Here is a 22,145-nt window from a genome sequence, read left to right on the forward strand (position 1 = left end):
AACACTCGACTTGCCCACGGAAAAAAAGGAAAAAAACAACAACCCAAAGGCTCTTTTAAGAGCCGACCACCATGTCGTGTGAGAGCTGTGTCTATGAACTATTATCCCCGCAGCGCAGGGCTGCTATCTAGGCCCACACTCGCTCGGGAGGGGAGGAGGGGGGAACCCGGGGAGTTGCTCCGCAGCCACTCTGCTCTGGAAGGCACGGCCGGGAAGGCGGGTTTACCCCGTCCCACGGGCCCGCCACCATGGAGCTCTAAACTAGGGACCAAAGGTGGGTTCAGCCCGGCCCATGGGCCCGCCACCGTGGAGCCCTTGCCTGGGGACCTACGGTGGGTTTAGCCCGGCCCGGCTGCCCGCCATCATGGAGCCCTTGTCTGGGGACCTACGGTGGGTTTAGCCCGGACCAGGGGCCCGCCATCATGGAGCCCTTGCCTGGGGACCTACGGTGGGTTTAGCCCGGAGCAGGTGCCCGCCATCATGGAGCCCTTGCCTGGGGACCTACGGTGGGTTTAGCCCGGAGCAGGTGCCCGCCATCATGGAGCCCTTGCATGGGGACCTAAGGCGGGTTTAGCCCGGCACAGGGCCCCACGAGTCACGCAGTTCTAAGGGGGGTGTTTAGACCGGCCCAGGTGCCCGCCATCATGGAGCCCTTGCATGGGGACCTAAGGCGGGTTTAGCCCGGCACAGGGCCCCACGAGTCACGCAGTTCTAAGGGGGGTGTTTAGACCGGCCCAGGTGCCCGCCATCATGGAGCCCTTGCATGGGGACCTAAGGCGGGTTTAGCCCGGCACAGGGCCCCACGAGTCACGCAGTTCTAAGGGGGGTGTTTAGACCGGCCCAGGTGCCCGCCATCATGGAGCCCTTGCATGGGGACCTAAGGCGGGTTTAGCCCGGCACAGGGCCCCACGAGTCACGCAGTTCTAAGGGGGGTGTTTAGACCGGCCCAGGTGCCCGCCATCATGGAGCCCTTGCATGGGGACCTAAGGCGGGTTTAGCCCGGCACAGGGCCCCACGAGTCACGCAGTTCACTGACTATTAAGCCCCCCACGTAGTGGGGGCTTACAGCGCCTGGCTGGGAGACAAAGTTGGAGATAGCGCGGCCGTTCCGCCGCCCGGCCATCTGGTCGCCCCTCTGTGGGTCGACCAGATGGCCCAGTGAGCTGCGGCGACCAGATGGCCGGGCGGCGGAACGGCCGCGCTAACTCCGACTTTGTTCTCCACCCAGGAGCTGTAAGCCCCCACTACGTGGGGGGCTTAATAGTCCATGAAATAGGCTTCCCATGCAGGCCCAAGGAAGAGGGTGTGGGATCCTAATTTTTGTGGTGAACCGCCATGTCCGTTTAGGGGTCCCTGTGGGCCTTTAAGCCCCCGTTTCAGTATTTTTATTTTTTGTGTGTAGGCATTTTGGTTCAAGGGGACGATGGCACTAATTCTACCCAGGGCTGGGGAGCTCAGATTCGGGTACAATTTCAGGTTTCCCCCCGTAGGTGGAGGTCGGCAAAAAAAACTAAAAAAAAAAAAAAACCATACACGCATTTCTTTTTTTTAACTAATACCTTAGGTTCAAGGGGACAAAGTCACTTTTTCTTCCCGGGGCTATGGAGCTCCGATTCGGGTAAAATGTCCTGTTTCGCCCCTTAGCTGGAGGTCGGCAAAAAAAATTTACATAAACACACACACACATTTCTTTTATTTTTTTTTATTTTACGAACTCCTTAGGTTCAAGAAGACAAAGTCACTTTTTCTTCCCGGGGCTATGGAGCTCCGATTCGGGTAAAATCTCCGGTTTCCCCCCTTAGCTGGAGGTCGGCAAAAAAAAAAAAAAACATGTCTTTTTTTTTTTTTACTAACTCCTTAGGTTCAAGGGGACAAAGTCACTTTTTCTTCCCGGGGCTATGGAGCTCCGATTCGGGTAAAATCTCCGGTTTCCCCCCTTAGCTGGAGGTCGGCAAAAAAAAAAAAAAACACACACGTCTTTATTTTTTATTTATTTTTTTTACTAACTCCTTAGGTTCAAGGGGACAAAGTCACTTTTTCTTCACGGGGCTATGGAGCTCCGATGCGGGTAAAATGTCCGGTTTCCCCCCTTAGCTGGAGGTCGGCAAAACAAATTTAAATAAACACACACACACATTTCTTATATTTTTTTTATTTTACGAACTCCTTAGGTTCAAGGGGACAAAGTCACTTTTTCTTCCCGGGGCTATGGAGCTCCGATTCGGGTAAAATCTCCGGTTTCCCCCCTTAGCTGGAGGTCGGCAAAAAAAAAAAAAACACACACATTTCTTTTTTTTTTTTTTTTTTAATAACTCCTTAGGTTCAAGGGGACAAAGTCACTTTTATTACCCGGGGCTGTGGAGCTCCAATCCGGGTAAAATTCCTGGTTTAACCCCTAAGCTGAAGGAGGGCCAAAAAAATAATAATTGTATATATATATATATTTATCACAAAATAATTACAATAAGTCCCTCACAGTATGGGATCTGAAAAAGTGTCTCTGTTCCATTTTTAGTCTCCAGGCACCCGTTTAAAACTGTTAACATTTATCAAATTTTATTACGGTTCAAGGGGACTAAGTCACTTTTTCTGCAGAGGGCTATGGAGCTCCGATTAGGGTTATATTTCAGGATTTACCCCTTGGCTGGAGGTGGAGAAATACAAAACGTCATTCAAAACCCCCTTTACATTATCAGACATCAGTCTCCCAAGCCCATTTCTAGCCTCCAGGCACAGAGTGGCTATTTCTACGCAGAGCTATGGTGCTCCGCGCAATGTGAGATTCCCCCCTGTTACAGTATCAGCTCAAGGCTGTGGGCCCGTTTGCAGCCTCCATACACCTCTTTTAGTGATACTTGTAACATTTGGCGGAGTTAATCTTCAAAGGGGATACAGTTGCTCCTACTAGCCTGGACTATGGAGCTCCGCGCAGGGTAAGATGTCAGGTTCCACTCCTGGCTGGAGGTGGGAAAACATAATAATTCTTTATTCCAACACTGTATCTAACCCCTTTACAGTATCAGACCTAGGCCTGCAGGACCGTAGGCACATTTCCAGCCTCCAGGCACCTGTTTTAGTGATACTTGTGACATTAGGAAGCCTGCAGCTTCAAGGGGACAGAGTCACTCCTTCTACCCAGGGTAATGGAGCTCCGCGCAGGGTAAGATTTCTGGTTATTCCCCTGGCTGGAGGTGTTTAAGCAAAACACCTCACATGCCCAGTACAGTGTATTTCACCCTTTCCCAGTATCAGGATAGTCCTGCAAGGCCTTGTGCCTACTTCCAGCCTCCAGGCACCAATGTTACTGATACCTGTGACATGTGGTGGTGTTAAGCTTCAAGGGGATGAAGTCACACCTTCTACCCAGGGTTATGGAGCTCAGCGCAGGGTAAGATTTCAGGTTATTCCCCCTGGCTCGAGGTGTTAAAGCAAAACACTTCACATGCCCAATAAATTGTATTCCACCCCTTCACAGTATCAGGAAAGGCCTGCAAGGCCTTGTGCCTACTTCCAGCCTCCAGGCACCAATGTTACTGATACCTGTGACATTTGGTGGTGTTAAGCTTCACGGGGAAGAAGTCACACCTTCTACCCAGGTTTATGGAGCACAGTGCAGGGTACGATTTCAGGTCATCCCTCTGGCTGGAGGTGTTAAAGAAAAACACTTCACATGCCCAATACATTGTATTTCACTCCTTCACAGTGTCAGGAAATGCCTGCAAGGCCTTGGGCCAACTTCCAGCCCCCAGGCACCAATGTTACTGATACCTGTGACATTTGGTGGTGTTAAGCTTCAAGGGGATGAAGTCACACCTTCTACCAAGTGTTATGGAGCTCAGTGCAGGGTAAGAATTCAGGTTATCCCCCTGGCTGGAGGTGTTAAAGCAAAACACTCCGCATGCCCATTAAAGTCTATTTCACCCCTTCACAGTATCAGGAAAGGCCTGCAAGGCCTTGTGCCTACTTCGAGCCCCCAGGCACCAATGTTATTGATACCTGTGACATTTTGTGGTGTTAAGCTTCAAGGGGATGAAGTCGCACCTTCTACCCATGGTTATGGAGCTCAGCGCAGGGTAAGATTTTAGGTTATCCCCCTGGCTGGAGGTGTTTAAGCAAAACACCTCACATGCCCAGTACAGTGTATTTCACCCTTTCCCAGGATCAGTAAAGGCCTGCAAGGCCTTGTGCCTACTTCCAGCCTCCAGGCACCAATGTTACTGATACCTGTGACCTTTGGTGGTGTTAAGCTTCAAGGGGATGAAGTCGCACCTTCTACCCAGGGTTATGGAGCTCCGCGCAGGGTAAGATTTCAGGTTATCCCCCTGGCTGGAAGTGTTTAAGCAAAACACCTCACATGCCCAGTACAGTGTATTTAACCCTTTCCCAGTATCAGGAAAGGCCTGCAAGGCCTTGTGCCTACTTCCAGCCTCCAGGCACCAATGTTACTGATACCTGTGACATTTGGTGGTGTTAAGCTTCAAGGGGAAGAAGTCACACCTTCTACCCAGGGTTATGGAGCTCAGTGCAGGGTAAGATTTCAGGTTATCCCCCTGGCTGGAGGTGTTAAAGCAAAACACTCCACATGCCCAATAAAGTCTATTTCACCCCTTCACTGTATCAGGAAAGGCCTGCAAGGCCTTGTGCCTACTTCCAGCCTCCAGGCACCAATGTACTGATACCTGTGACATTTGGTGGTGTTCAGCTTCAAGGGGATGAAGTCACACCTTCTAGCCAGGGTTATGGAGCTCAGCGCAGGGTAAGATTTTAGGTTATCCCCCTGGCTGGAGGTGTTTAAGCAAAACACCTCACATGCCCAGTACAGTGTATTTCACCCTTTCCCAGTATCAGTAAAGGCCTGCAAGGCCTTGTGCCTACTTCCAGCCTCCAGGCACCAATATTACTGATACCTGTGACATTTGGTGGTGTTAAGCTTCAAGGGGATGAAGTCACACTTTAAACCCAGGGTTATGGAGCTCAGCGCAGGGTAAGATTTTAGGTTATCCCCCTGGCTGGAGTTGTTAAAGCAAAGCACTTCACATGCCCAATAAAGTCTATTTCACCCCTTCACAGTATCAGGAAAGGCCTGCAAGGCCTTGGGCCTACTTCCAGCCTCCAGGCACTAGTTTTACTGATACCTGTGACATTTGGTGGTGTTAAGCTTCAAGGGTATGAAGTCACACCTTCTACCCAGGGTTATGGAGCTCAGTGCAGGGTAAGATTTCAGGTTATCCCCCTGGCTGGAGGTGTTAAAGCAAAACACTCCCCATGCCCAATAAAGTCTATTTCACCCCTTCACAGTATTAGGAAAGGCCTGCAAGGCCTTGTGCCTACTTCCAGCCTCCAGGCACCAATGTTACTGATACCTGTGACATTTGGTGGTGTTAAGCTTCAAGGGGATGAAGTCGCACCTTCTACCCAGGGTTATGGAGATCCGCGCAGGGTAAGATTTCAGGCTTCACCCCAGGCTTAAGGCGTGAAAATAGAACAGTTACCATACACATCAATGTGTATTTCACCCATTCACAGTATCAGGAAAGGCCTGCAAGGCCTTGGGCCTACTTCCAGCCTCCAGGCACCAATGTCACTGATACCTGTGACATGTGGTGGTGTTAAGTTTCAAGGGGAAGAAGTCACACCTTCTACCCAGTGTTATGGAGCTCAGTGCAGGGTAAGAATTCAGGTTATCCCCCTGGCTGGAGGTGTTAAAGCAAAACACTCCACATGCCCAATAAAGTCTATTTCACCCCTTCACAGTGTCAGGAAAGGCCTGCAAGGCCTTGGGCCTACGTCCAGCCTCCAGGCACCGATTTTACTGATACCTGTGACATTTGGTGGTGTTAAGCTTCAAGGGGATGTAGTCACACTTTCTACCCAGGGTTATGGAGCTCAGCGCAGGGTAAGAATTCAGGTTATCGCCCTGGCTTGAGGTGTTAAAGCAAAACACTCCACATGCCCATTAAACTCTATTTCACCCCTTAACAGTATCAGGAAAGGCCTGCAAGGCCTTGGGCCTACTTCCAGCCTCCAGGCACCAATGTTACTGATACCTGTGACATGTGGTGGTGTTAAGTTTCAAGGGGAAGAAGTCACACCTTCTACCCAGGGTTATGGAGCTCTGCGCAGGCTAAGATTTCAGGTTATCCCCCTGGCTGGAGGTGTTAAAGCAAAACACTCCACATGCCCAATAAAGTCTATTTCACCCCTTTACTGTATCAGGAAAGGCCTGCAAGGCCGTGGGCCTACTTCCAGCCTCCAGACACCAATTTTACTGATACCTGTGACATTTGGTGGTGTTAAGCTTCAAGGGGAAGAAGTCACACCTTCTACCCAGGGTTATGGAGCTCAGTGCAGGGTACGATTTCAGGTCATCCCTCTGGCTGGAGGTGTTAAAGCAAAACACTTCACATGCCCAATACGTTGTATTTCAGTCCTTCACAGTATCAGGAAAGGCCTGCAAGGCCTTGGGCCAACTTCCAGCCCCCAGGCACCAATGTTACTGATACCTGTGACATTTGGTGGTGTTAAGCTTCAAGGGGAAGAAGTCACACCTTCTACCCAGGGTTATGGAGCTCAGTGCAGGGTAAGAATTCAGGTTATCCCCCTGGCTGGAGGTGTTTAAGCAAAACACCTCACATGCCCAGTACAGTGTATTTCACCCTTTCCCAGTATCAGTAAAGGCCTGCAAGGCCTTGTGCCTACTTCCAGCCTCCAGGCACCAATGTTACTGATACCTGTGACATTTGGTGGTGTTAAGCTTCAAGGGGATGAAGTCGCACCTTCTACCCAGGGTTATGGAGCTCCGCGCAGGGTAAGATTTCAGGCTTCACCCCAGGCTTAAGGCGTGAAAATAGAACAGTTACCATACACAACAATGTGTATTTCACCCATTCACAGTATCAGGAAAGGCCTGCAAGGCCTTGGGCCTACTTCCAGCCTCCAGGCACCAATGTTACTGATACCTGTGACATTTGGTAGTGTTAAGCTTCAAGGGGATGAAGTCACACTTTCTACCCAGGGTTATGGAGCTCAGCGCAGGGTAAGAATTCAGGTTATCCCCCTGGCTGGAGGTGTTAAAGCAAAACACTTCACATGCCCATTAAACTCTATTTCACCCCTTCACAGTATCAGGAAAGGCCTGCAAGGCCTTGGGCCTACTTCCAGCCTCCAGGCACCAATGTTACTGATACCTGTGACCTTTGGTGGTGTTAAGCTCCAAGGGGATGAAGTCGCACCTTCTACCCAGGGTTATGGAGCTCCGCGCAGGGTAAGATTTCAGGTTATCCCCCTGGCTGGAGGTGTTTAAGCAAAACACCTCACATGCCCAGTACAGTGTATTTAACCCTTTCCCAGTATCAGGAAAGGCCTGCAAGGCCTTGTGCCTACTTCCAGCCTCCAGGCACCAATGTTACTGATACCTGTGACATTTGGTGGTGTTAAGCTTCAATGGGAAGAAGTCAAATCTTCTACCCAGGGTTATGGAGCTCAGCGCAGGGTAAGAATTTGGGTTATCCCCCTGGCTGGAGGTGTTAAATTAAAACACTTCACATGCCCAATAAAGTCTGTTTCACCCCTTCACAGTATCAGGAAAGGCCTGCAAGGCCTTGTGCCTACTTCCAGCCTCCAGGCACCAATGTTACTGATACCTGTGACATGTGGTGGTGTTAAGCTTCAATGGGATGAAGTCACACCTTCTACCCAGGGTTATGGAGCTCAGTGCAGGGTAAGAATTTGGGTTATCCCCCTGGCTGGAGGTGTTAAAGCAAAACACTTCACATGCCCAATAAAGTCTGTTTCACCCCTTCACAGTATCAGGAAAGGCCTGCAAGGCCTTGTGCCTACTTCCAGCCTCCAGGCACCAATGTTACTGATACCTGTGACATGTGGTGGTGTTAAGCTTCAAGGGGATGAAGTCGCACCTTCTACCCAGGGTTATGGAGCTCAGCGCAGGGTAAGATTTCAGGTTATCCCCCCTGGCTTGAGGTGTTAAAGCAAAACACTTCACATGCCCAATAAAGTCTATTTCACCCCTTCACAGTATCAGGAAAGGCCTGCAAGGCCTTGGGCCTACTTCCAGCCTCCAGGCACCAATGTTACTGATACCTGTGATATTTGGTGGTGTTAAGCTTCAAGGGGATGAAGTCACACCTTTTACCCAGGGTTATGGAGCTCAGCGCAGGGTAAGATTTCAGGTTATCGCCCTGGCTTGAGGTGTTAAAGCAAAACACTCCACATGCCAAATAAAGTCTATTTCACCCCTTCACAGTATCAGGAAAGGCCTGCAAGGCCTTGGGCCTACTTCCAGCCTCCAGGCACCAAAGTTACTGATACCTGTGACATTTGGTGGTGTTAAGCTTCAAGGGGAAGAAGTCACGCCTTCTACCCAGGGTTATGGAGCTCAGTGCAGGGTAAGAATTCAGGTTATCCCCCTGGCTGGAGGTGTTAAAGCAAAACACTTCACATGCCCATTAAAGTCTATTTCACCCCTTCACAGTATCAGGAAAGGCCTGCAAGGCCTTGTGCCTACTTCCAGCCTCCAGGCACCAATGTTACTGTTACCTGTGACATGTGGTGGTGTTAAGCTTCAAGGGGATGAAGTCACACCTTTTACCCAGGGTTATGGAGCTCAGCGCAGGGTAAGATTTCAGGTTATCCCCCTGGCTTGAGGTGTTAAAGCCAAACACTCCACATGCCCAATAAAGTCTATTTCACGCCTTCACAGTATCAGGAAAGGCCTGCAAGGCCTTGTGCCTACTTCCAGCCTCCAGGCACCAATGTTACTGGTACCTGTGACATTTGGTGGTGTTAAGCTTCAAGGGGAAGAAGTCAAACCTTCTACCCAGGGTTATGGAGCTCAGCGCAGGGTAAGAATTCAGGTTATCCCCCTGGCTGGAGGTGTTAAAGCAAAACACTTTGCATGCCCATTAAAGTCTATTTCACCCCTTCACAGTATCAGGAAAGGCAGGCAAGGCCGTGTGCCTACTTCCAGCCTCCAGGCACCAATGTTACTGATACCTGTGACATGTGGTGGTGTTAAGCTTCAAGGGGATGAAGTCACACCTTCTACCCAGGGTTATGGAGCTCAGCGCAGGGTAAGAATTCAGGTTATCCCCCTGGCTTGAGGTGTTAAAGCAAAACACTTCACATGCCCTATAAAGTCTATTTCACCCCTTCACAGTATCAGGAAAGGCCTTGTGCCTTCTTCCAGCCTCTAGGCACCAATTTCACTGAAACTTGTGACATTTGTAGGTGTTCAACTTCAAGGGGATGAAGTTGCACCTTCTACCCAGGGTTATGGAACTCAGCGCAGGGTAAGATTCCAGGCTTCACCCCTGACTGGAGGTGTTAAAGCAAAACACTTCTCATGCCCAATAAAGTCTATTTCACCCCTCCACAGTATCAGGAAAGGCCTGCAAGGCCTTGGGCCTACTTCCAGCCTCCTGGCACCAATTATACTGATACCTGTGACATTTGGAGGTGTTAAGCTTCAAGGGGATGAAGTTGCACCTTCTACCCAGGGTTATGGAGCTCCGCGCAGGGTAAGAATTTAGGTCATCCCCCTGGCTGGAGGTGTTAAAGGAAAACACTTCACATGCCCAATAAAGTCTAGTTCACCCCTTCACAGTATCAGGAAAGGCCTGCAAGGCCTTGGGCCTACTTCCAGCCTCCTGGCACCAATTATACTGATACCTGTGACATTTGGAGGTGTTAAGCTTCAAGGGGATGAAGTTGCACCTTCTACCCAGGGTTATGGAGCTCCGCGCAGGGTAAGAATTTAGGTCATCCCCCTGGCTGGAGGTGTTAAAGGAAAACACTTCACATGCCCAATAAAGTCTATTTCACCCCTCCACAGTATCAGGGAAGGCCTGCAAGCCTTGTGCCTACTTCCAGCCTCCAGGCACCAATGTTACTGATGCCTGTGACATTTGGTGGTGTTAAGCTTCAATGGGAAGAAGTCAAATCTTCTACCCAGGGTTATGGAGCTCAGCGCAGGGTAAGAATTTGGGTTATCCCCCTGGCTGGAGGTGTTAAATTAAAACACTTCACATGCCCAATAAAGTCTGTTTCACCCCTTCACAGTATCAGGAATGGCCTGCAAGGCCTTGTGCCTACTTCCAGCCTCCAGGCACCAATGTTACTGATACCTGTGACATGTGGTGGTGTTAAGCTTCAAGGGGATGAAGTCGCACCTTCTACCCAGGGTTATGGAGCTCAGCGCAGGGTAAGATTTCAGGTTATCCCCCCTGGCTTGAGGTGTTAAAGCAAAACACTTCACATGCCCAATAAAGTCTATTTCACCCCTTCACAGTATCAGGAAAGGCCTGCAAGGCCTTGGGCCTACTTCCAGCCTCCAGGCACCAATGTTACTGATACCTGGGACATTTGGAGGTGTTAAGCTTCAAGGGGAAGAAGTCACACCTTCTACCCAGGGTTATGGAGCTCAGCGCAGGGTAAGATTTCAGCTTTTCACCCCTAGCTGGATGTGTTGAAGCAAAACACTTCTCATGCCCAATAAAGTCTATTTCAACCCTTCACAGTATCAGGAAAGGCCTGCAAGGCCTTGGGCCTACTTCCAGCGTCCAGGCACCTGTGTTTGTGATACTTGTGACATTTGGAGGTGTTCAGCTTCAAGGGGATGAAGTCACACCTTCTACCCAGGGTTATGGAGCTCAGCGCAGGGTAAGATTTCAGCTTTTCACCCCTAGCTGGATGTGTTGAAGCAAAACACTTCTCATGCCCAATAAAGTCTATTTCAACCCTTCACAGTATCAGGAAAGGCCTGTAAGGCCTTGGGCCTACATCCAGCCTCCAGGCACCAATGTTACTGACACCTGTGACATTTGGTGGTGTTAAGCTTCATGGGGAAGAAGTCACACCTTCTACCCAGGGTTATGGAGCTCAGCGCAGGGTAAGATTTCAGGTTATTCCCCCTGGCTCGAGGTGTTAAAGCAAAACACTTCACATGCCCAATAAATTGTATTTCACCCCTTCACAGTATCAGGAAAGGCCTGCAAGGCCTCGTGCCTACTTCCAGCCCCCAGGCACCAATGTTACTGACACCTGTGACATTTGGTGGTGTTAAGCTTCATGGGGAAGAAGTCACAGCTTCTACCCAGGGTTATGGAGCTCAGCGCAGGGTAAGAATTCAGGTTATTCCCCCTGGCTCGAGGTGTTAAAGCAAAACACTTCACATGCCCAATAAATTGTATTTCACCCCTTCACAGTATCAGGAAAGGCCTGCAAGGCCTTGGGCCTACTTGCAGCCCCCAGGCACCAATGTTACTGACACCTGTGACATTTGGTGGTGTTAAGCTTCAAGGGGAAGATGTCACACCTTCTACCCAGGGTTATGGAGCTCAGCGCAGGGTATGATTTTAGGTTATCCCCCTGGCTGGAGGTGTTTAAGCAAAACACCTCACATGCCCAGTACAGTGTATTTCACCCTTTCCCAGTATCAGTAAAGGCCTGCAAGGCCTTGTGCCTACTTCCAGCCTCCAGGCACCAATGTTACTGATACCTGTGACATTTGGTGGTGTTAAGCTTCAAGGGGATGAAGTCGCACCTTCTACCCAGGGTTATGGAGCTCCGCGCAGGGTAAGATTTCAGGCTTCACCCCAGGCTTAAGGCGTGAACATAGAACAATTACCATACACAACAATGTGTATTTCACCCATTCACAGTATCAGGAAAGGCCTGCTAGGCCTTGGGCCTACTTCCAGCCTCCAGGCACCAATGTTACTGATACCTGTGACATGTGGTGGTGTTAAGCTTCAAGGGGATGAAGTCACACTTTCTACCCAGGGTTATGGAGCTCAGCGCAGGGTAAGAATTCAGGTTATCCCCCTGGCTGGAGGTGTTAAAGCAAAACACTTCACATGCCCAATAAATTGTATTTCACCCCTTCACAGTATCAGGAAAGGCCTGCAAGGCCTTGGGCCTACTTCCAGCCTCCAGGCACCAATGTTACTGATGCCTGTGACATTTGGTGGTGTTAAGCTTCAAGGGGATGAAGTCACACCTTTTACCCAGGGTTATGGAGCTCAGTGCAGGGTAAGAATTCAGGGTATCCCCCTGGCTGGAGGTGTTAAAGCCAAACACTTCACATGCCCAGTACAGTGTATTTCACCCTTTCCCAGTATCAGGAAAGGCCTGCAAGGCCTTGTGCCTACTTCCAGCCTCCAGGCACCAATGTTACTGATACCTGTGACATTTGGCGGTGTTAAGCTTCAAGGGGAAGAAGTCACACCATCTACCCAGGGTTATGGAGCTCAGTGCAGGGTAAGAATTCAGGTTATCCCCCTGGCTGGAGGTGTTAAAGCAAAACACTTCACATGCCCAATAAAGTCTATTTCACCCCTTCACAGTATCAGGAAAGGCCTGCAAGGCCTTGTGCCTACTTCCAGCCTCCAGGCACCAATGTTACTGATGCCTGTGACATTTGGTGGTGTTAAGCTTCAAGGGGAAGAAGTCACACCTTTTACCCTGGGTTATGGAGCTCAGCGCAGGGTAAGATTTCAGGTTATCCCCCTGGCTTGAGGTGTTAAAGCAAAACACTTCACATGCCCAATAAAGTCTAGTTCACCCCTTCACAGTATCAGGAAAGGCCTGCAAGGCCTTGGGCCTACTTCCAGCCTCCTGGCACCAATTATACTGATACCTGTGACATTTGGAGGTGTTAAGCTTCAAGGGGATGAAGTCACACCTTTTACCCAGGGTTATGAAGCTCAGCGCAGAGTAAGATTTCAGGTTATCGCCCTGGCTTGAGGTGTTAAAGCAAAACACTTCACATGCCCAATAAAGTCTAGTTCACCCCTTCACAGTATCAGGAAAGGCCTGCAAGGCCTTGTGCCTACTTCCAGCCTCCAGGCACCAATGTTACTGATACCTGTGACATGTGGTGGTGTAAGCTTCAAGGGGATGAAGTCACACCTTTTACCCAGGGTTATGGAGCTCAGCGCAGGGTAAGATTTCAGGTTATCGCCCTGGCTTGAGGTGTTAAAGCAAAACACTCCACATGCCAAATAAAGTCTATTTCACCCCTTCACAGTATCAGGAAAGGCCTGCAAGGCCTTGGGCCTACTTCCAGCCTCCAGGCACCAAAGTTACTGATACCTGTGACATTTGGTGGTGTTAAGCTTCAAGGGGAAGAAGTCACGCCTTCTACCCAGGGTTATGGAGCTCAGTGCAGGGTAAGAATTCAGGTTATCCCCCTGGCTGGAGGTGTTAAAGCAAAACACTTCACATGCCCATTAAAGTCTATTTCACCCCTTCACAGTATCAGGAAAGGCCTGCAAGGCCTTGTGCCTACTTCCAGCCTCCAGGCACCAATATTACTGTTACCTGTGACATGTGGTGGTGTTAAGCTTCAAGGGGATGAAGTCACACCTTTTACCCAGGGTTATGGAGCTCAGCGCAGGGTAAGATTTCAGGTTATCCCCCTGGCTTGAGGTGTTAAAGCCAAACACTCCACATGCCCAATAAAGTCTATTTCACGCCTTCACAGTATCAGGAAAGGCCTGCAAGGCCTTGTGCCTACTTCCAGCCTCCAGGCACCAATGTTACTGATACCTGTGACATTTGGTGGTGTTAAGCTTCAAGGGGAAGAAGTCACACCTTCTACCCAGGGTTATGGAGCTCAGCGCAGGGTAAGAATTCAGGTTATCCCCCTGGCTGGAGGTGTTAAAGCAAAACACTTTGCATGCCCATTAAAGTCTATTTCACCCCTTCACAGTATTAGGAAAGGCAGGCAAGGCCGTGTGCCTACTTCCAGCCTCCAGGCACCAATGTTACTGATACCTGTGACATGTGGTGGTGTTAAGCTTCAAGGGGATGAAGTCAACACCTTCTACCCAGGGTTATGGAGCTCAGCGCAGGGTAAGAATTCAGGTTATCCCCCTGGCTTGAGGTGTTAAAGCAAAACACTTCACATGCCCTATAAAGTCTATTTCACCCCTTCACAGTATTAGGAAAGGCCTTGTGCCTTCTTCCAGCCTCTATGCACCAATTTCACTGAAACTTGTGACATTTGTAGGTGTTCAACTTCAAGGGGATGAAGTTGCACCTTCTATCCAGGGTTATGGAACTCAGCGCAGGGTAAGATTCCAGGCTTCACCCCTGACTGGAGGTGTTAAAGCAAAACACTTCTCATGCCCAATAAAGTCTATTTCACCCCTCCACAGTATCAGGAAAGGCCTGCAAGGCCTTGGGCCTACTTCCAGCCTCCTGGCACCAATTATACTGATACCTGTGACATTTGGAGGTGTTAAGCTTCAAGGGGATGAAGTTGCACCTTCTACCCAGGGTTATGGAGCTCCGCGCAGGGTAAGAATTTAGGTCATCCCCCTGGCTGGAGGTGTTAAAGGAAAACACTTCACATGCCCAATAAAGTCTATTTCACCCCTCCACAGTATCAGGGAAGGCTTGCAAGGCCTTGTGCCTACTTCCAGCCTCCAGGCACCAATGTTACTGATACCTGTGACATTTGGTGGTGTTAAGCTTCAATGGGAAGAAGTCAAATCTTCTACCCAGGGTTATGGAGCTCAGCGCAGGGTAAGAATTTGGGTTATCCCCCTGGCTGGAGGTGTTAAATTAAAACACTTCACATGCCCAATAAAGTCTATTTCACCCCTTCACAGTATCAGGAAAGGCCTGCAAGGCCTTGGGCCTACTTCCAGCCTCCAGGCACCAATGTTACTGATACCTGGGACATTTGGAGGTGTTAAGCTTCAAGGGGAAGAAGTCACACCTTCTACCCAGGGTTATGGAGCTCAGCGCAGGGTAAGATTTCAGCTTTTCACCCCTAGCTGGATGTGTTGAAGCAAAACACTTCTCATGCCCAATAAAGTCTATTTCAACCCTTCACAGTATCAGGAAAGGCCTGCAAGGCCTTGGGCCTACTTCCAGCGTCCAGGCACCTGTGTTTGTGATACTTGTGACATTTGGAGGTGTTCAGCTTCAAGGGGATGAAGTCACACCTTCTACCCAGGGTTATGGAGCTCAGCGCAGGGTAAGATTTCAGCTTTTCACCCCTAGCTGGATGTGTTGAAGCAAAACACTTCTCATGCCCAATAAAGTCTATTTCAACCCTTCACAGTATCAGGAAAGGCCTGTAAGGCCTTGGGCCTACATCCATTCTCCAGGCACCAATGTTACTGACACCTGTGACATTTGGTGGTGTTAAGCTTCATGGGGAAGAAGTCACACCTTCTACCCAGGGTTATGGAGCTCAGCGCAGGGTAAGATTTCAGGTTATTCCCCCTGGCTCGAGGTGTTAAAGCAAAACACTTCACATGCCCAATAAATTGTATTTCACCCCTTCACAGTATCAGGAAAGGCCTGCAAGGCCTCGTGCCTACTTCCAGCCCCCAGGCACCAATGTTACTGACACCTGTGACATTTGGTGGTGTTAAGCTTCATGGGGAGAGAAGTCACACCTTCTACCCAGGGTTATGGAGCTCAGCGCAGGGTAAGAATTCAGGTTATTCCCCCTGGCTCGAGGTGTTAAAGCAAAACACTTCACATGCCCAATAAATTGTATTTCACCCCTTCACAGTATCAGGAAAGGCCTGCAAGGCCTTGGGCCTACTTGCAGCCCCCAGGCACCAATGTTACTGACACCTGTGACATTTGGTGGTGTTAAGCTTCAAGGGGAAGATGTCACACCTTCTACCCAGGGTTATGGAGCTCAGCGCAGGGTATGATTTTAGGTTATCCCCCTGGCTGGAGGTGTTTAAGCAAAACACCTCACATGCCCAGTACAGTGTATTTCACCCTTTCCCAGTATCAGTAAAGGCCTGCAAGGCCTTGTGCCTACTTCCAGCCTCCAGGCACCAATGTTACTGATACCTGTGACATTTGGTGGTGTTAAGCTTCAAGGGGATGAAGTCGCACCTTCTACCCAGGGTTATGGAGCTCCGCGCAGGGAAAGATTTCAGGCTTCACCCCAGGCTTAAGGCGTGAACATAGAACAATTACCATACACAACAATGTGTATTTCACCCATTCACAGTATCAGGAAAGGCCTGCTAGGCCTTGGGCCTACTTCCAGCCTCCAGGCACCAATGTTACTGATACCTGTGACATGTGGTGGTGTTAAGCTTCAAGGGGATGAAGTCACACTTTCTACCCAGGGTTATGGAGCTCAGCGCAGGGTAAGAATTCAGGTTATCCCCCTGGCTGGAGGTGTTAAAGCAAAATACTTCACATGCCCATTAAACTCTATTTCACCCCTTCACAGTATCAGGAAAGGCCTGCAAGGCCTTGTGCCTACTTCCAGCCCCCAGGCACCAATGTTACTGATGCCTGTGACATTTGGTGGTGTAAAGCTTCAAGGGGATGAAGTCGCACCTTCTACCCAGGGTTATGGAGCTCTGCGCAGGGTAAGATTTCAGGTTATCCGCCTGGCTGGAGGTGTTAAAGCAAAACACTCCACATGCCCAATAAAGTCCATTTCACCCCTTCACTGTATCAGGAAAGGCCTGCAAGGCCTTGGGCCTACCTCCAGCCTCCAGGCACCAATGTTACTGATACCTGTGACATGTGGTGGTGTTAAGCTTCAAGGGGATGAAGTCACACTTTCTACCCAGGGTTATGGAGCTCAGCGCAGGGTAAGAATTCAGGTTATCCCCCTGGCTGGAGGTGTTAAAGCAAAACACTTCACATGCCCAATACATTGTATTTCACCCCTTCACAGTATCAGGAAAGGCCTGCAAGGCCTTGGGCCTACTTCCAGCCTCCAGGCACCAATGTTACTGATGCCTGTGACATTTGGTGGTGTTAAGCTTCAAGGGGATGAAGTCACACCTTTTACCCAGGGTTATGGAGCTCAGTGCAGGGTAAGAATTCAGGGTATCCCCCTGGCTGGAGGTGTTAAAGCAAAACACTTCACATGCCCAGTACAGTGTATTTCACCCTTTCCCAGTATCAGGAAAGGCCTGCAAGGCCTTGTGCCTACTTCCAGCCTCCAGGCACCAATGTTACTGATACCTGTGACATTTGGCGGTGTTAAGCTTCAAGGGGAAGAAGTCACACCATCTACCCAGGGTTATGGAGCTCAGTGCAGGGTAAGAATTCAGGTTATCCCCCTGGCTGGAGGTGTTAAAGCAAAACACTTCACATGCCCAATAAAGTCTATTTCACCCCTTCACAGTATCAGGAAAGGCCTGCAAGGCCTTGTGCCTACTTCCAGCCTCCAGGCACCAATGTTACTGATGCCTGTGACATTTGGTGGTGTTAAGCTTCAAGGGGAAGAAGTCACACCTTTTACCCTGGGTTATGGAGCTCAGCGCAGGGTAAGATTTCAGGTTATCCCCCTGGCTTGAGGTGTTAAAGCAAAACACTTCACATGCCCAATAAAGTCTATTTCACCCCTTTCTCAGTATCAGGAAAGGCCTGCAAGGCCTTGGGCCTACTTCCAGCCCCCAGGCACCAATGTACTGATACCTGTGACATTTGGTGGTGTTAAGCTTCAAGGGGATGAAGTCACACCTTCTACCCAGGGTTATGGAGCTCCTCGCAGGGTAAGATTTCAGGCTTCACCCCAGGCTGGAGGCGTGAAAATAGAACAATTACCATACACAGCAATGTGTATTTCACCCATTCACAGTATCAGGAAAGGCCTGCAAGGCCTTGGGCCTACTTCCAGCCTCCAGGCACCAATTTTACTGATACCTGTGACATTTGGTGGTGTTAAGCTTCAAGGGGATGAAGTCACACTTTATACCCAGGGTTATGGAGCTCAGCGCAGGGTAAGATTTTTGGTTATCCCCCTGGCTGGAGGTGTTTAAGCAAAACACCTCACATGCCCAGTACAGTGTATTTCACCCTTTCCCAGTATCAGGAAAGGCCTGCAAGGCCTTGTGCCTACTTCCAGCCTCCAGGCACCAATGTTACTGATACCTGTGACATTTGGTGGTGTTAAGCTTCAAGGGGAAGAAGTCCCACCTTCTACCCAGGGTTATGGAGCTCAGCGCAGGGTAAGATTTCAGGTTATCCCCCTGGCTTGAGGTGTTAAAGCCAAACACTCCACATGCCCAAGAATGTCTATTTCACACCTACACGGTATCAGGAAAGGCCTGCAAGGCCTTGGGCCTGCTTCCAGCCTCCAGGCACCAATGTTACTGATACCTGTGACATTTGGTGGTGTTAAGCTTCAAGGGGAAGGAGTCACATCTTCAACCCAGGGTTATGGAGCTCAGTGCAGGGTAAGAATTCAGGGTATCCCCCTGGCTGGAGGTGTTAAAGCAAAACATTTCACATGCCCAATAAGGTCTATTTCTCCCCTTCGCATTGTCGGGAAAGGCCTGTAATGCCTTTGGCCTATTTCCAACCTCCAGGCACCATTTTTTGGGATACATGTAACATTTGGAGGTGTTAATCTTCAAAGGGATACAGTTGCTCCTTCTACCCAGGGCTATGGAACTACGCACAGGGGGAGATCGCAGGTTTTCCCCTTGGAAGGAGGCGGAGAAGTAAAACACTTCCCTCAAATCCAAGGGGAAAGGCTGAAATCTTACCCTATGCAGAGCTCCGTAGTTCTGGGTAGACGGAGTGCCATTGTCCCCTTGCAGCTGAGCACATCATAATTTCACATTTATCACTAAAACATGTGTTTGGTGGATAGAAATGTGCCCATGTCTCTGCAGGCCAAGGCCTGATCTTTCAAATGGGTGTATGTACCTTTTAGGCTAGGTGAAGTGTTTTCATTTCTTCACCTCCACTCGTGAGGGAAATCTTGAATCTTACCCTGCCTGGAGCTCCAAATCCCTGGGTAGAAAGAGTGACTTAGTGCCCTTGAATCTGAAAACCTCATAATGTCACAAATATCACTAAAGCAGGTCCCTGGTGGCTAGAAATGCCCCAGAGCCCTGAAGGCTCTATTCTGATATGGTGACTGGGTTATTTTGTGCTGTTTTGGGCCGTGTGAAGTATTTTATTCTTACACCGCCACCCCAGGGAAAGACGTGAAATATTTTCCTGTGCGGAGCTCTATATCTCTGGGAAGAAGGGCTGACTTTGTCCCCTTTATTCTGGAAACCTCATAGTATCAGATATATTACTAAAACAGGTTCCTGGAAGCTAGGGATGGGCCAGGGTACCTGAAGGCTAAGATCTGAAACTGTGAATGGTGTTCATGTACGTCTTTGACTATGAGAAGTGTTTTATTTTTGTTTCCCTCTACCTACATATAAGGCGAAAACCTGTAATTAGCAGTAGACCTCAATCAGGCTGCCAGGCGCAGAATCTGATTTGTCGGCGCAGGTCGCACTCTTGACATGCCATTTGATTCAGGAGTGGTCCCCACCCCAGCAATCGGGCTCAATACAACATTGATAGTCACAGGCCTCACTCTGTACTGTGGGATGTATGATGTAACAATTAGATTGCGGTACATTACATTGCTGTTTTAGGCGCTTTCCACGACTTGCACGGGAGGGCGCTCTAGACTTAGGAATAGTATGATTTACTATTCGAACTCCAGCCTAAGTAAGGTAGGGAAGGTGTTGGAATAGTAAATCGCACTATTCCATAGTCTAGTGCGCCCTCCCGTGCAAGTCGTGGAAAAGACTTGCGTTGTAAATGCAGCGATCGAAATGTACTGCGGTGTTTTGACCGCGTTGTTAAGGTCGGTTCCCGTCCAAAGATGTCACCTGAGATGTAAACCTAACTCCAGCTGTGAACATCAGCTCAGCAGAGTGCCTCCATGCAGGTACTGGGGTCACCATTTCAGGTGCATTCACACCCTCTGCTCTCACGCTGGGTGCCAATGTAGGTCTAACTCGGCCGCCTGCCTCTATTGTGTCACTGTGTGTTTATTATGTTTAGTGTGCCCCCGTCTCCTCCAGCTCGGCGCTTGGCAGTGAATGCCCTCTGGCTGCATGTGAAGCTACCAGCGCGCAGCCGCCTTGTGACCCGTGAGTCTTGAGCCCGGCCCGTGCCCCGCTGCTTGTAAAAATCCCCCGGCTGCCCCCGAGTCGTGGGTGCCACAGCCGAGGGTGCAGGCGCGCGGCGAGGGCCCCCCTGACCCCCGGGCCGGGGCCCCCTGTTGTTGTCTTCGCTCCCCCGCTCGGCCGGCGGAGCCCTGTGTTACTTCGGCCCGTTCCAGAACGCGCTCCCCGCGTCCCCCTGAGCCCCATTGTGACGCCACAGGGCCCACTCCCTGCAGGAGGCCCCTCCCGCCCGCGGGCCGCCGCTCCCGGCCTCAGAGCGCGAGGGTGGACCGGGGGAAAGGGGCCCGGAGCCCGGGATTCAAGGCACGGGGGCGTCAGCCATCGGGGGAGGGCAGAGATTCACGGCGGATTACAAGCCTCTGAGGACGGGGTCGGCTGAAACGGGGGAGGGCACGGGAAGGGGTTGAAGTTGGGCTTCTTTTCATGTGTGTATGGGAGCGTGTGTTTAACGGATTGTGTTTAAAAACTTAGATAATCCGATAGTAGGAAACACAAAAGTCAGCTCGGAGCAGAGAGCCGAGTGCGCCTCGCACACAGCCCTCACTCCTCGGAACCAATCAGGGGCTGGCTCCTCCCTATATATGCACGGGGCTCGGGTTGGGAGGTACATTTCTGTTCTGTGACAGCGCCGAGACTCGTATTGCAATGGCAGAAACCGCTCCAGCCGCCGCGGCGCCTCCCGCTGAGGTCGCCCCCAAGAAGAAGCAGAAGAAAGCAGCGGGGGCCTCCAAGGCCAAGAAGCCTTCCGGTCCCAGCGTGTCCGACCTGATTTTGAAGTGTGTGACCGCCTCGGCCGAGAGGAAGGGAGTCTCCCTGGTGGCTCTGAAGAAGGCGCTGACCGCCGCCGGCTACGATGCGGACAAGAACAAGGGCCGCGTTAAGGTCTCCCTGAAGAGCCTGGTCAGTAAAGGCGCCCTAGCCCAGCTGAAGGGCACCGGGGCCTCCGGGTCCTTCAAAGTGAACAAGAAGCAGCTGGAGGGCAAGAAGGCAGCCAAGAAGCCAGCGGCCAAGACCAAGAAGCCAGCGGCCAAGAAAGCTGCCCCTGCCGCCAAGAAGCCCAAAAAGGCTCCCGCGGGGGTCAAGAAGAGCCCGAAGAAGGTCAAGAAGCCAGCAGCAGCCAAGAGCCCCAAGAAGCCCAAGGCTGCCCCTGCCAAGAAGGCTGCCAAGAGCCCAGCGAAAGCCAAGGCGGCGAAGCCCAAAGTAGCCAAGAAAAGCCCTGCCAAGGTAGTCAAACCCAAGGCAGCCAAGCCCAAAGCAGCGAAGCCCAAAAAGGCAGCGCCCAAGAAGAAGTAAGGGCTGGCACCGAGACACTGCAAACACAACGGCTCTTTTAAGGGCCACCACCCTGTCTAGAAGAGAGCGTGTTCCTCCCCACCTTTGCACCCACCCAATGGCCCCACTTCTCAAAAATAAACTGCACCATACATCCATAGCGCACTTTTCCACACGCGAGTGCCGCGTGTGATCTTGGCCATATAAACGGCTCTTTCGGTGCTGCGTGGATTGAAATCGTTATTACATAGAAAATAAGGGGGTCCGGGAGTTATAAGACCTCCGTTTATAATACATGTGCAATAACGTGTGTGTCTCTGTGCTTTCACTGTACCCGGGCAGACTCTAAATAGTGTCTGCATAAAGCAGATGATTGTGAACTTTAATTGGAGCGCAGGTAACTGCGTGCTCCAGGGTGAGGGTAAAAAGCGGGTCTGGGAGTTATAAGACCTCAGTTTATTATAAACGTGTTTGTGTTGGTGCTTTCACTGTATCCGGGCAGACTCGATATAGCGCCTGCATAAAGCAGACGATTGTGAACTTTCAATCGAGCGCAGGTAACGGGGGCGTGTTCCAGAGTGACCAAGGGCAGTGTGCTTATGACATCTCGGGCTCCTCTCCCGGTTGACCGGGGTCGAGTCGTCCTCGTGACTACAAGTGGATGGACGGACGGACGGAGACAAAGGCTGACCGAGGCGCGGGCTCCGGCGCCATCATCCAAGGGGGGGGTCTCTTTTATCCACAGCTCATTGGACAGCTAGGCTGCAGCCTCCAGTTCAGTATCCAATCGTTGCACACCGCGGGCTATTTTCGAACGTGGGGCGGTCTCCTCAGCCAACCAGAGCAGCCCTCCGTCTGTGAGGGCATAAATAGGGCTCTTTCCCTGGTAGACGCCATTCTTCTCTGCCTTCGCTGAGAGAGACCGCT

At 50.6% G+C, this 22,145-nt stretch overlaps 1 protein-coding gene across 1 annotated transcript; it reads left to right on the plus strand.

The window, feature by feature from the left end:
* The first annotated feature begins 20,552 nt into the window (after nt 1–20,552).
* On the plus strand, nt 20,553–21,381 carry LOC144771502 (histone H1.01-like). The gene has a single exon (XM_078655917.1). The coding sequence runs from the start codon at nt 20,592–20,594 to the stop codon at nt 21,237–21,239; it is 648 nt and encodes a 215-aa protein (XP_078512043.1). The 5' UTR covers nt 20,553–20,591; the 3' UTR covers nt 21,240–21,381.
* Nucleotides 21,382–22,145: the final 764 nt, after the last annotated feature.

This window comes from Lissotriton helveticus, chromosome 8, assembly GCF_964261635.1.
Source record: "Lissotriton helveticus chromosome 8, aLisHel1.1, whole genome shotgun sequence".
Classification (NCBI taxonomy): Eukaryota; Metazoa; Chordata; class Amphibia; order Caudata; family Salamandridae; genus Lissotriton; species Lissotriton helveticus.

What these genes read in the sequence shown, in the direction of transcription:
- LOC144771502 (XM_078655917.1), top strand. Translation starts at nt 20,592, where the DNA reads ATGGCAGAAACCGCTCCAGCCGCCGCGGCGCCTCCCGCTGAGGTCGCC.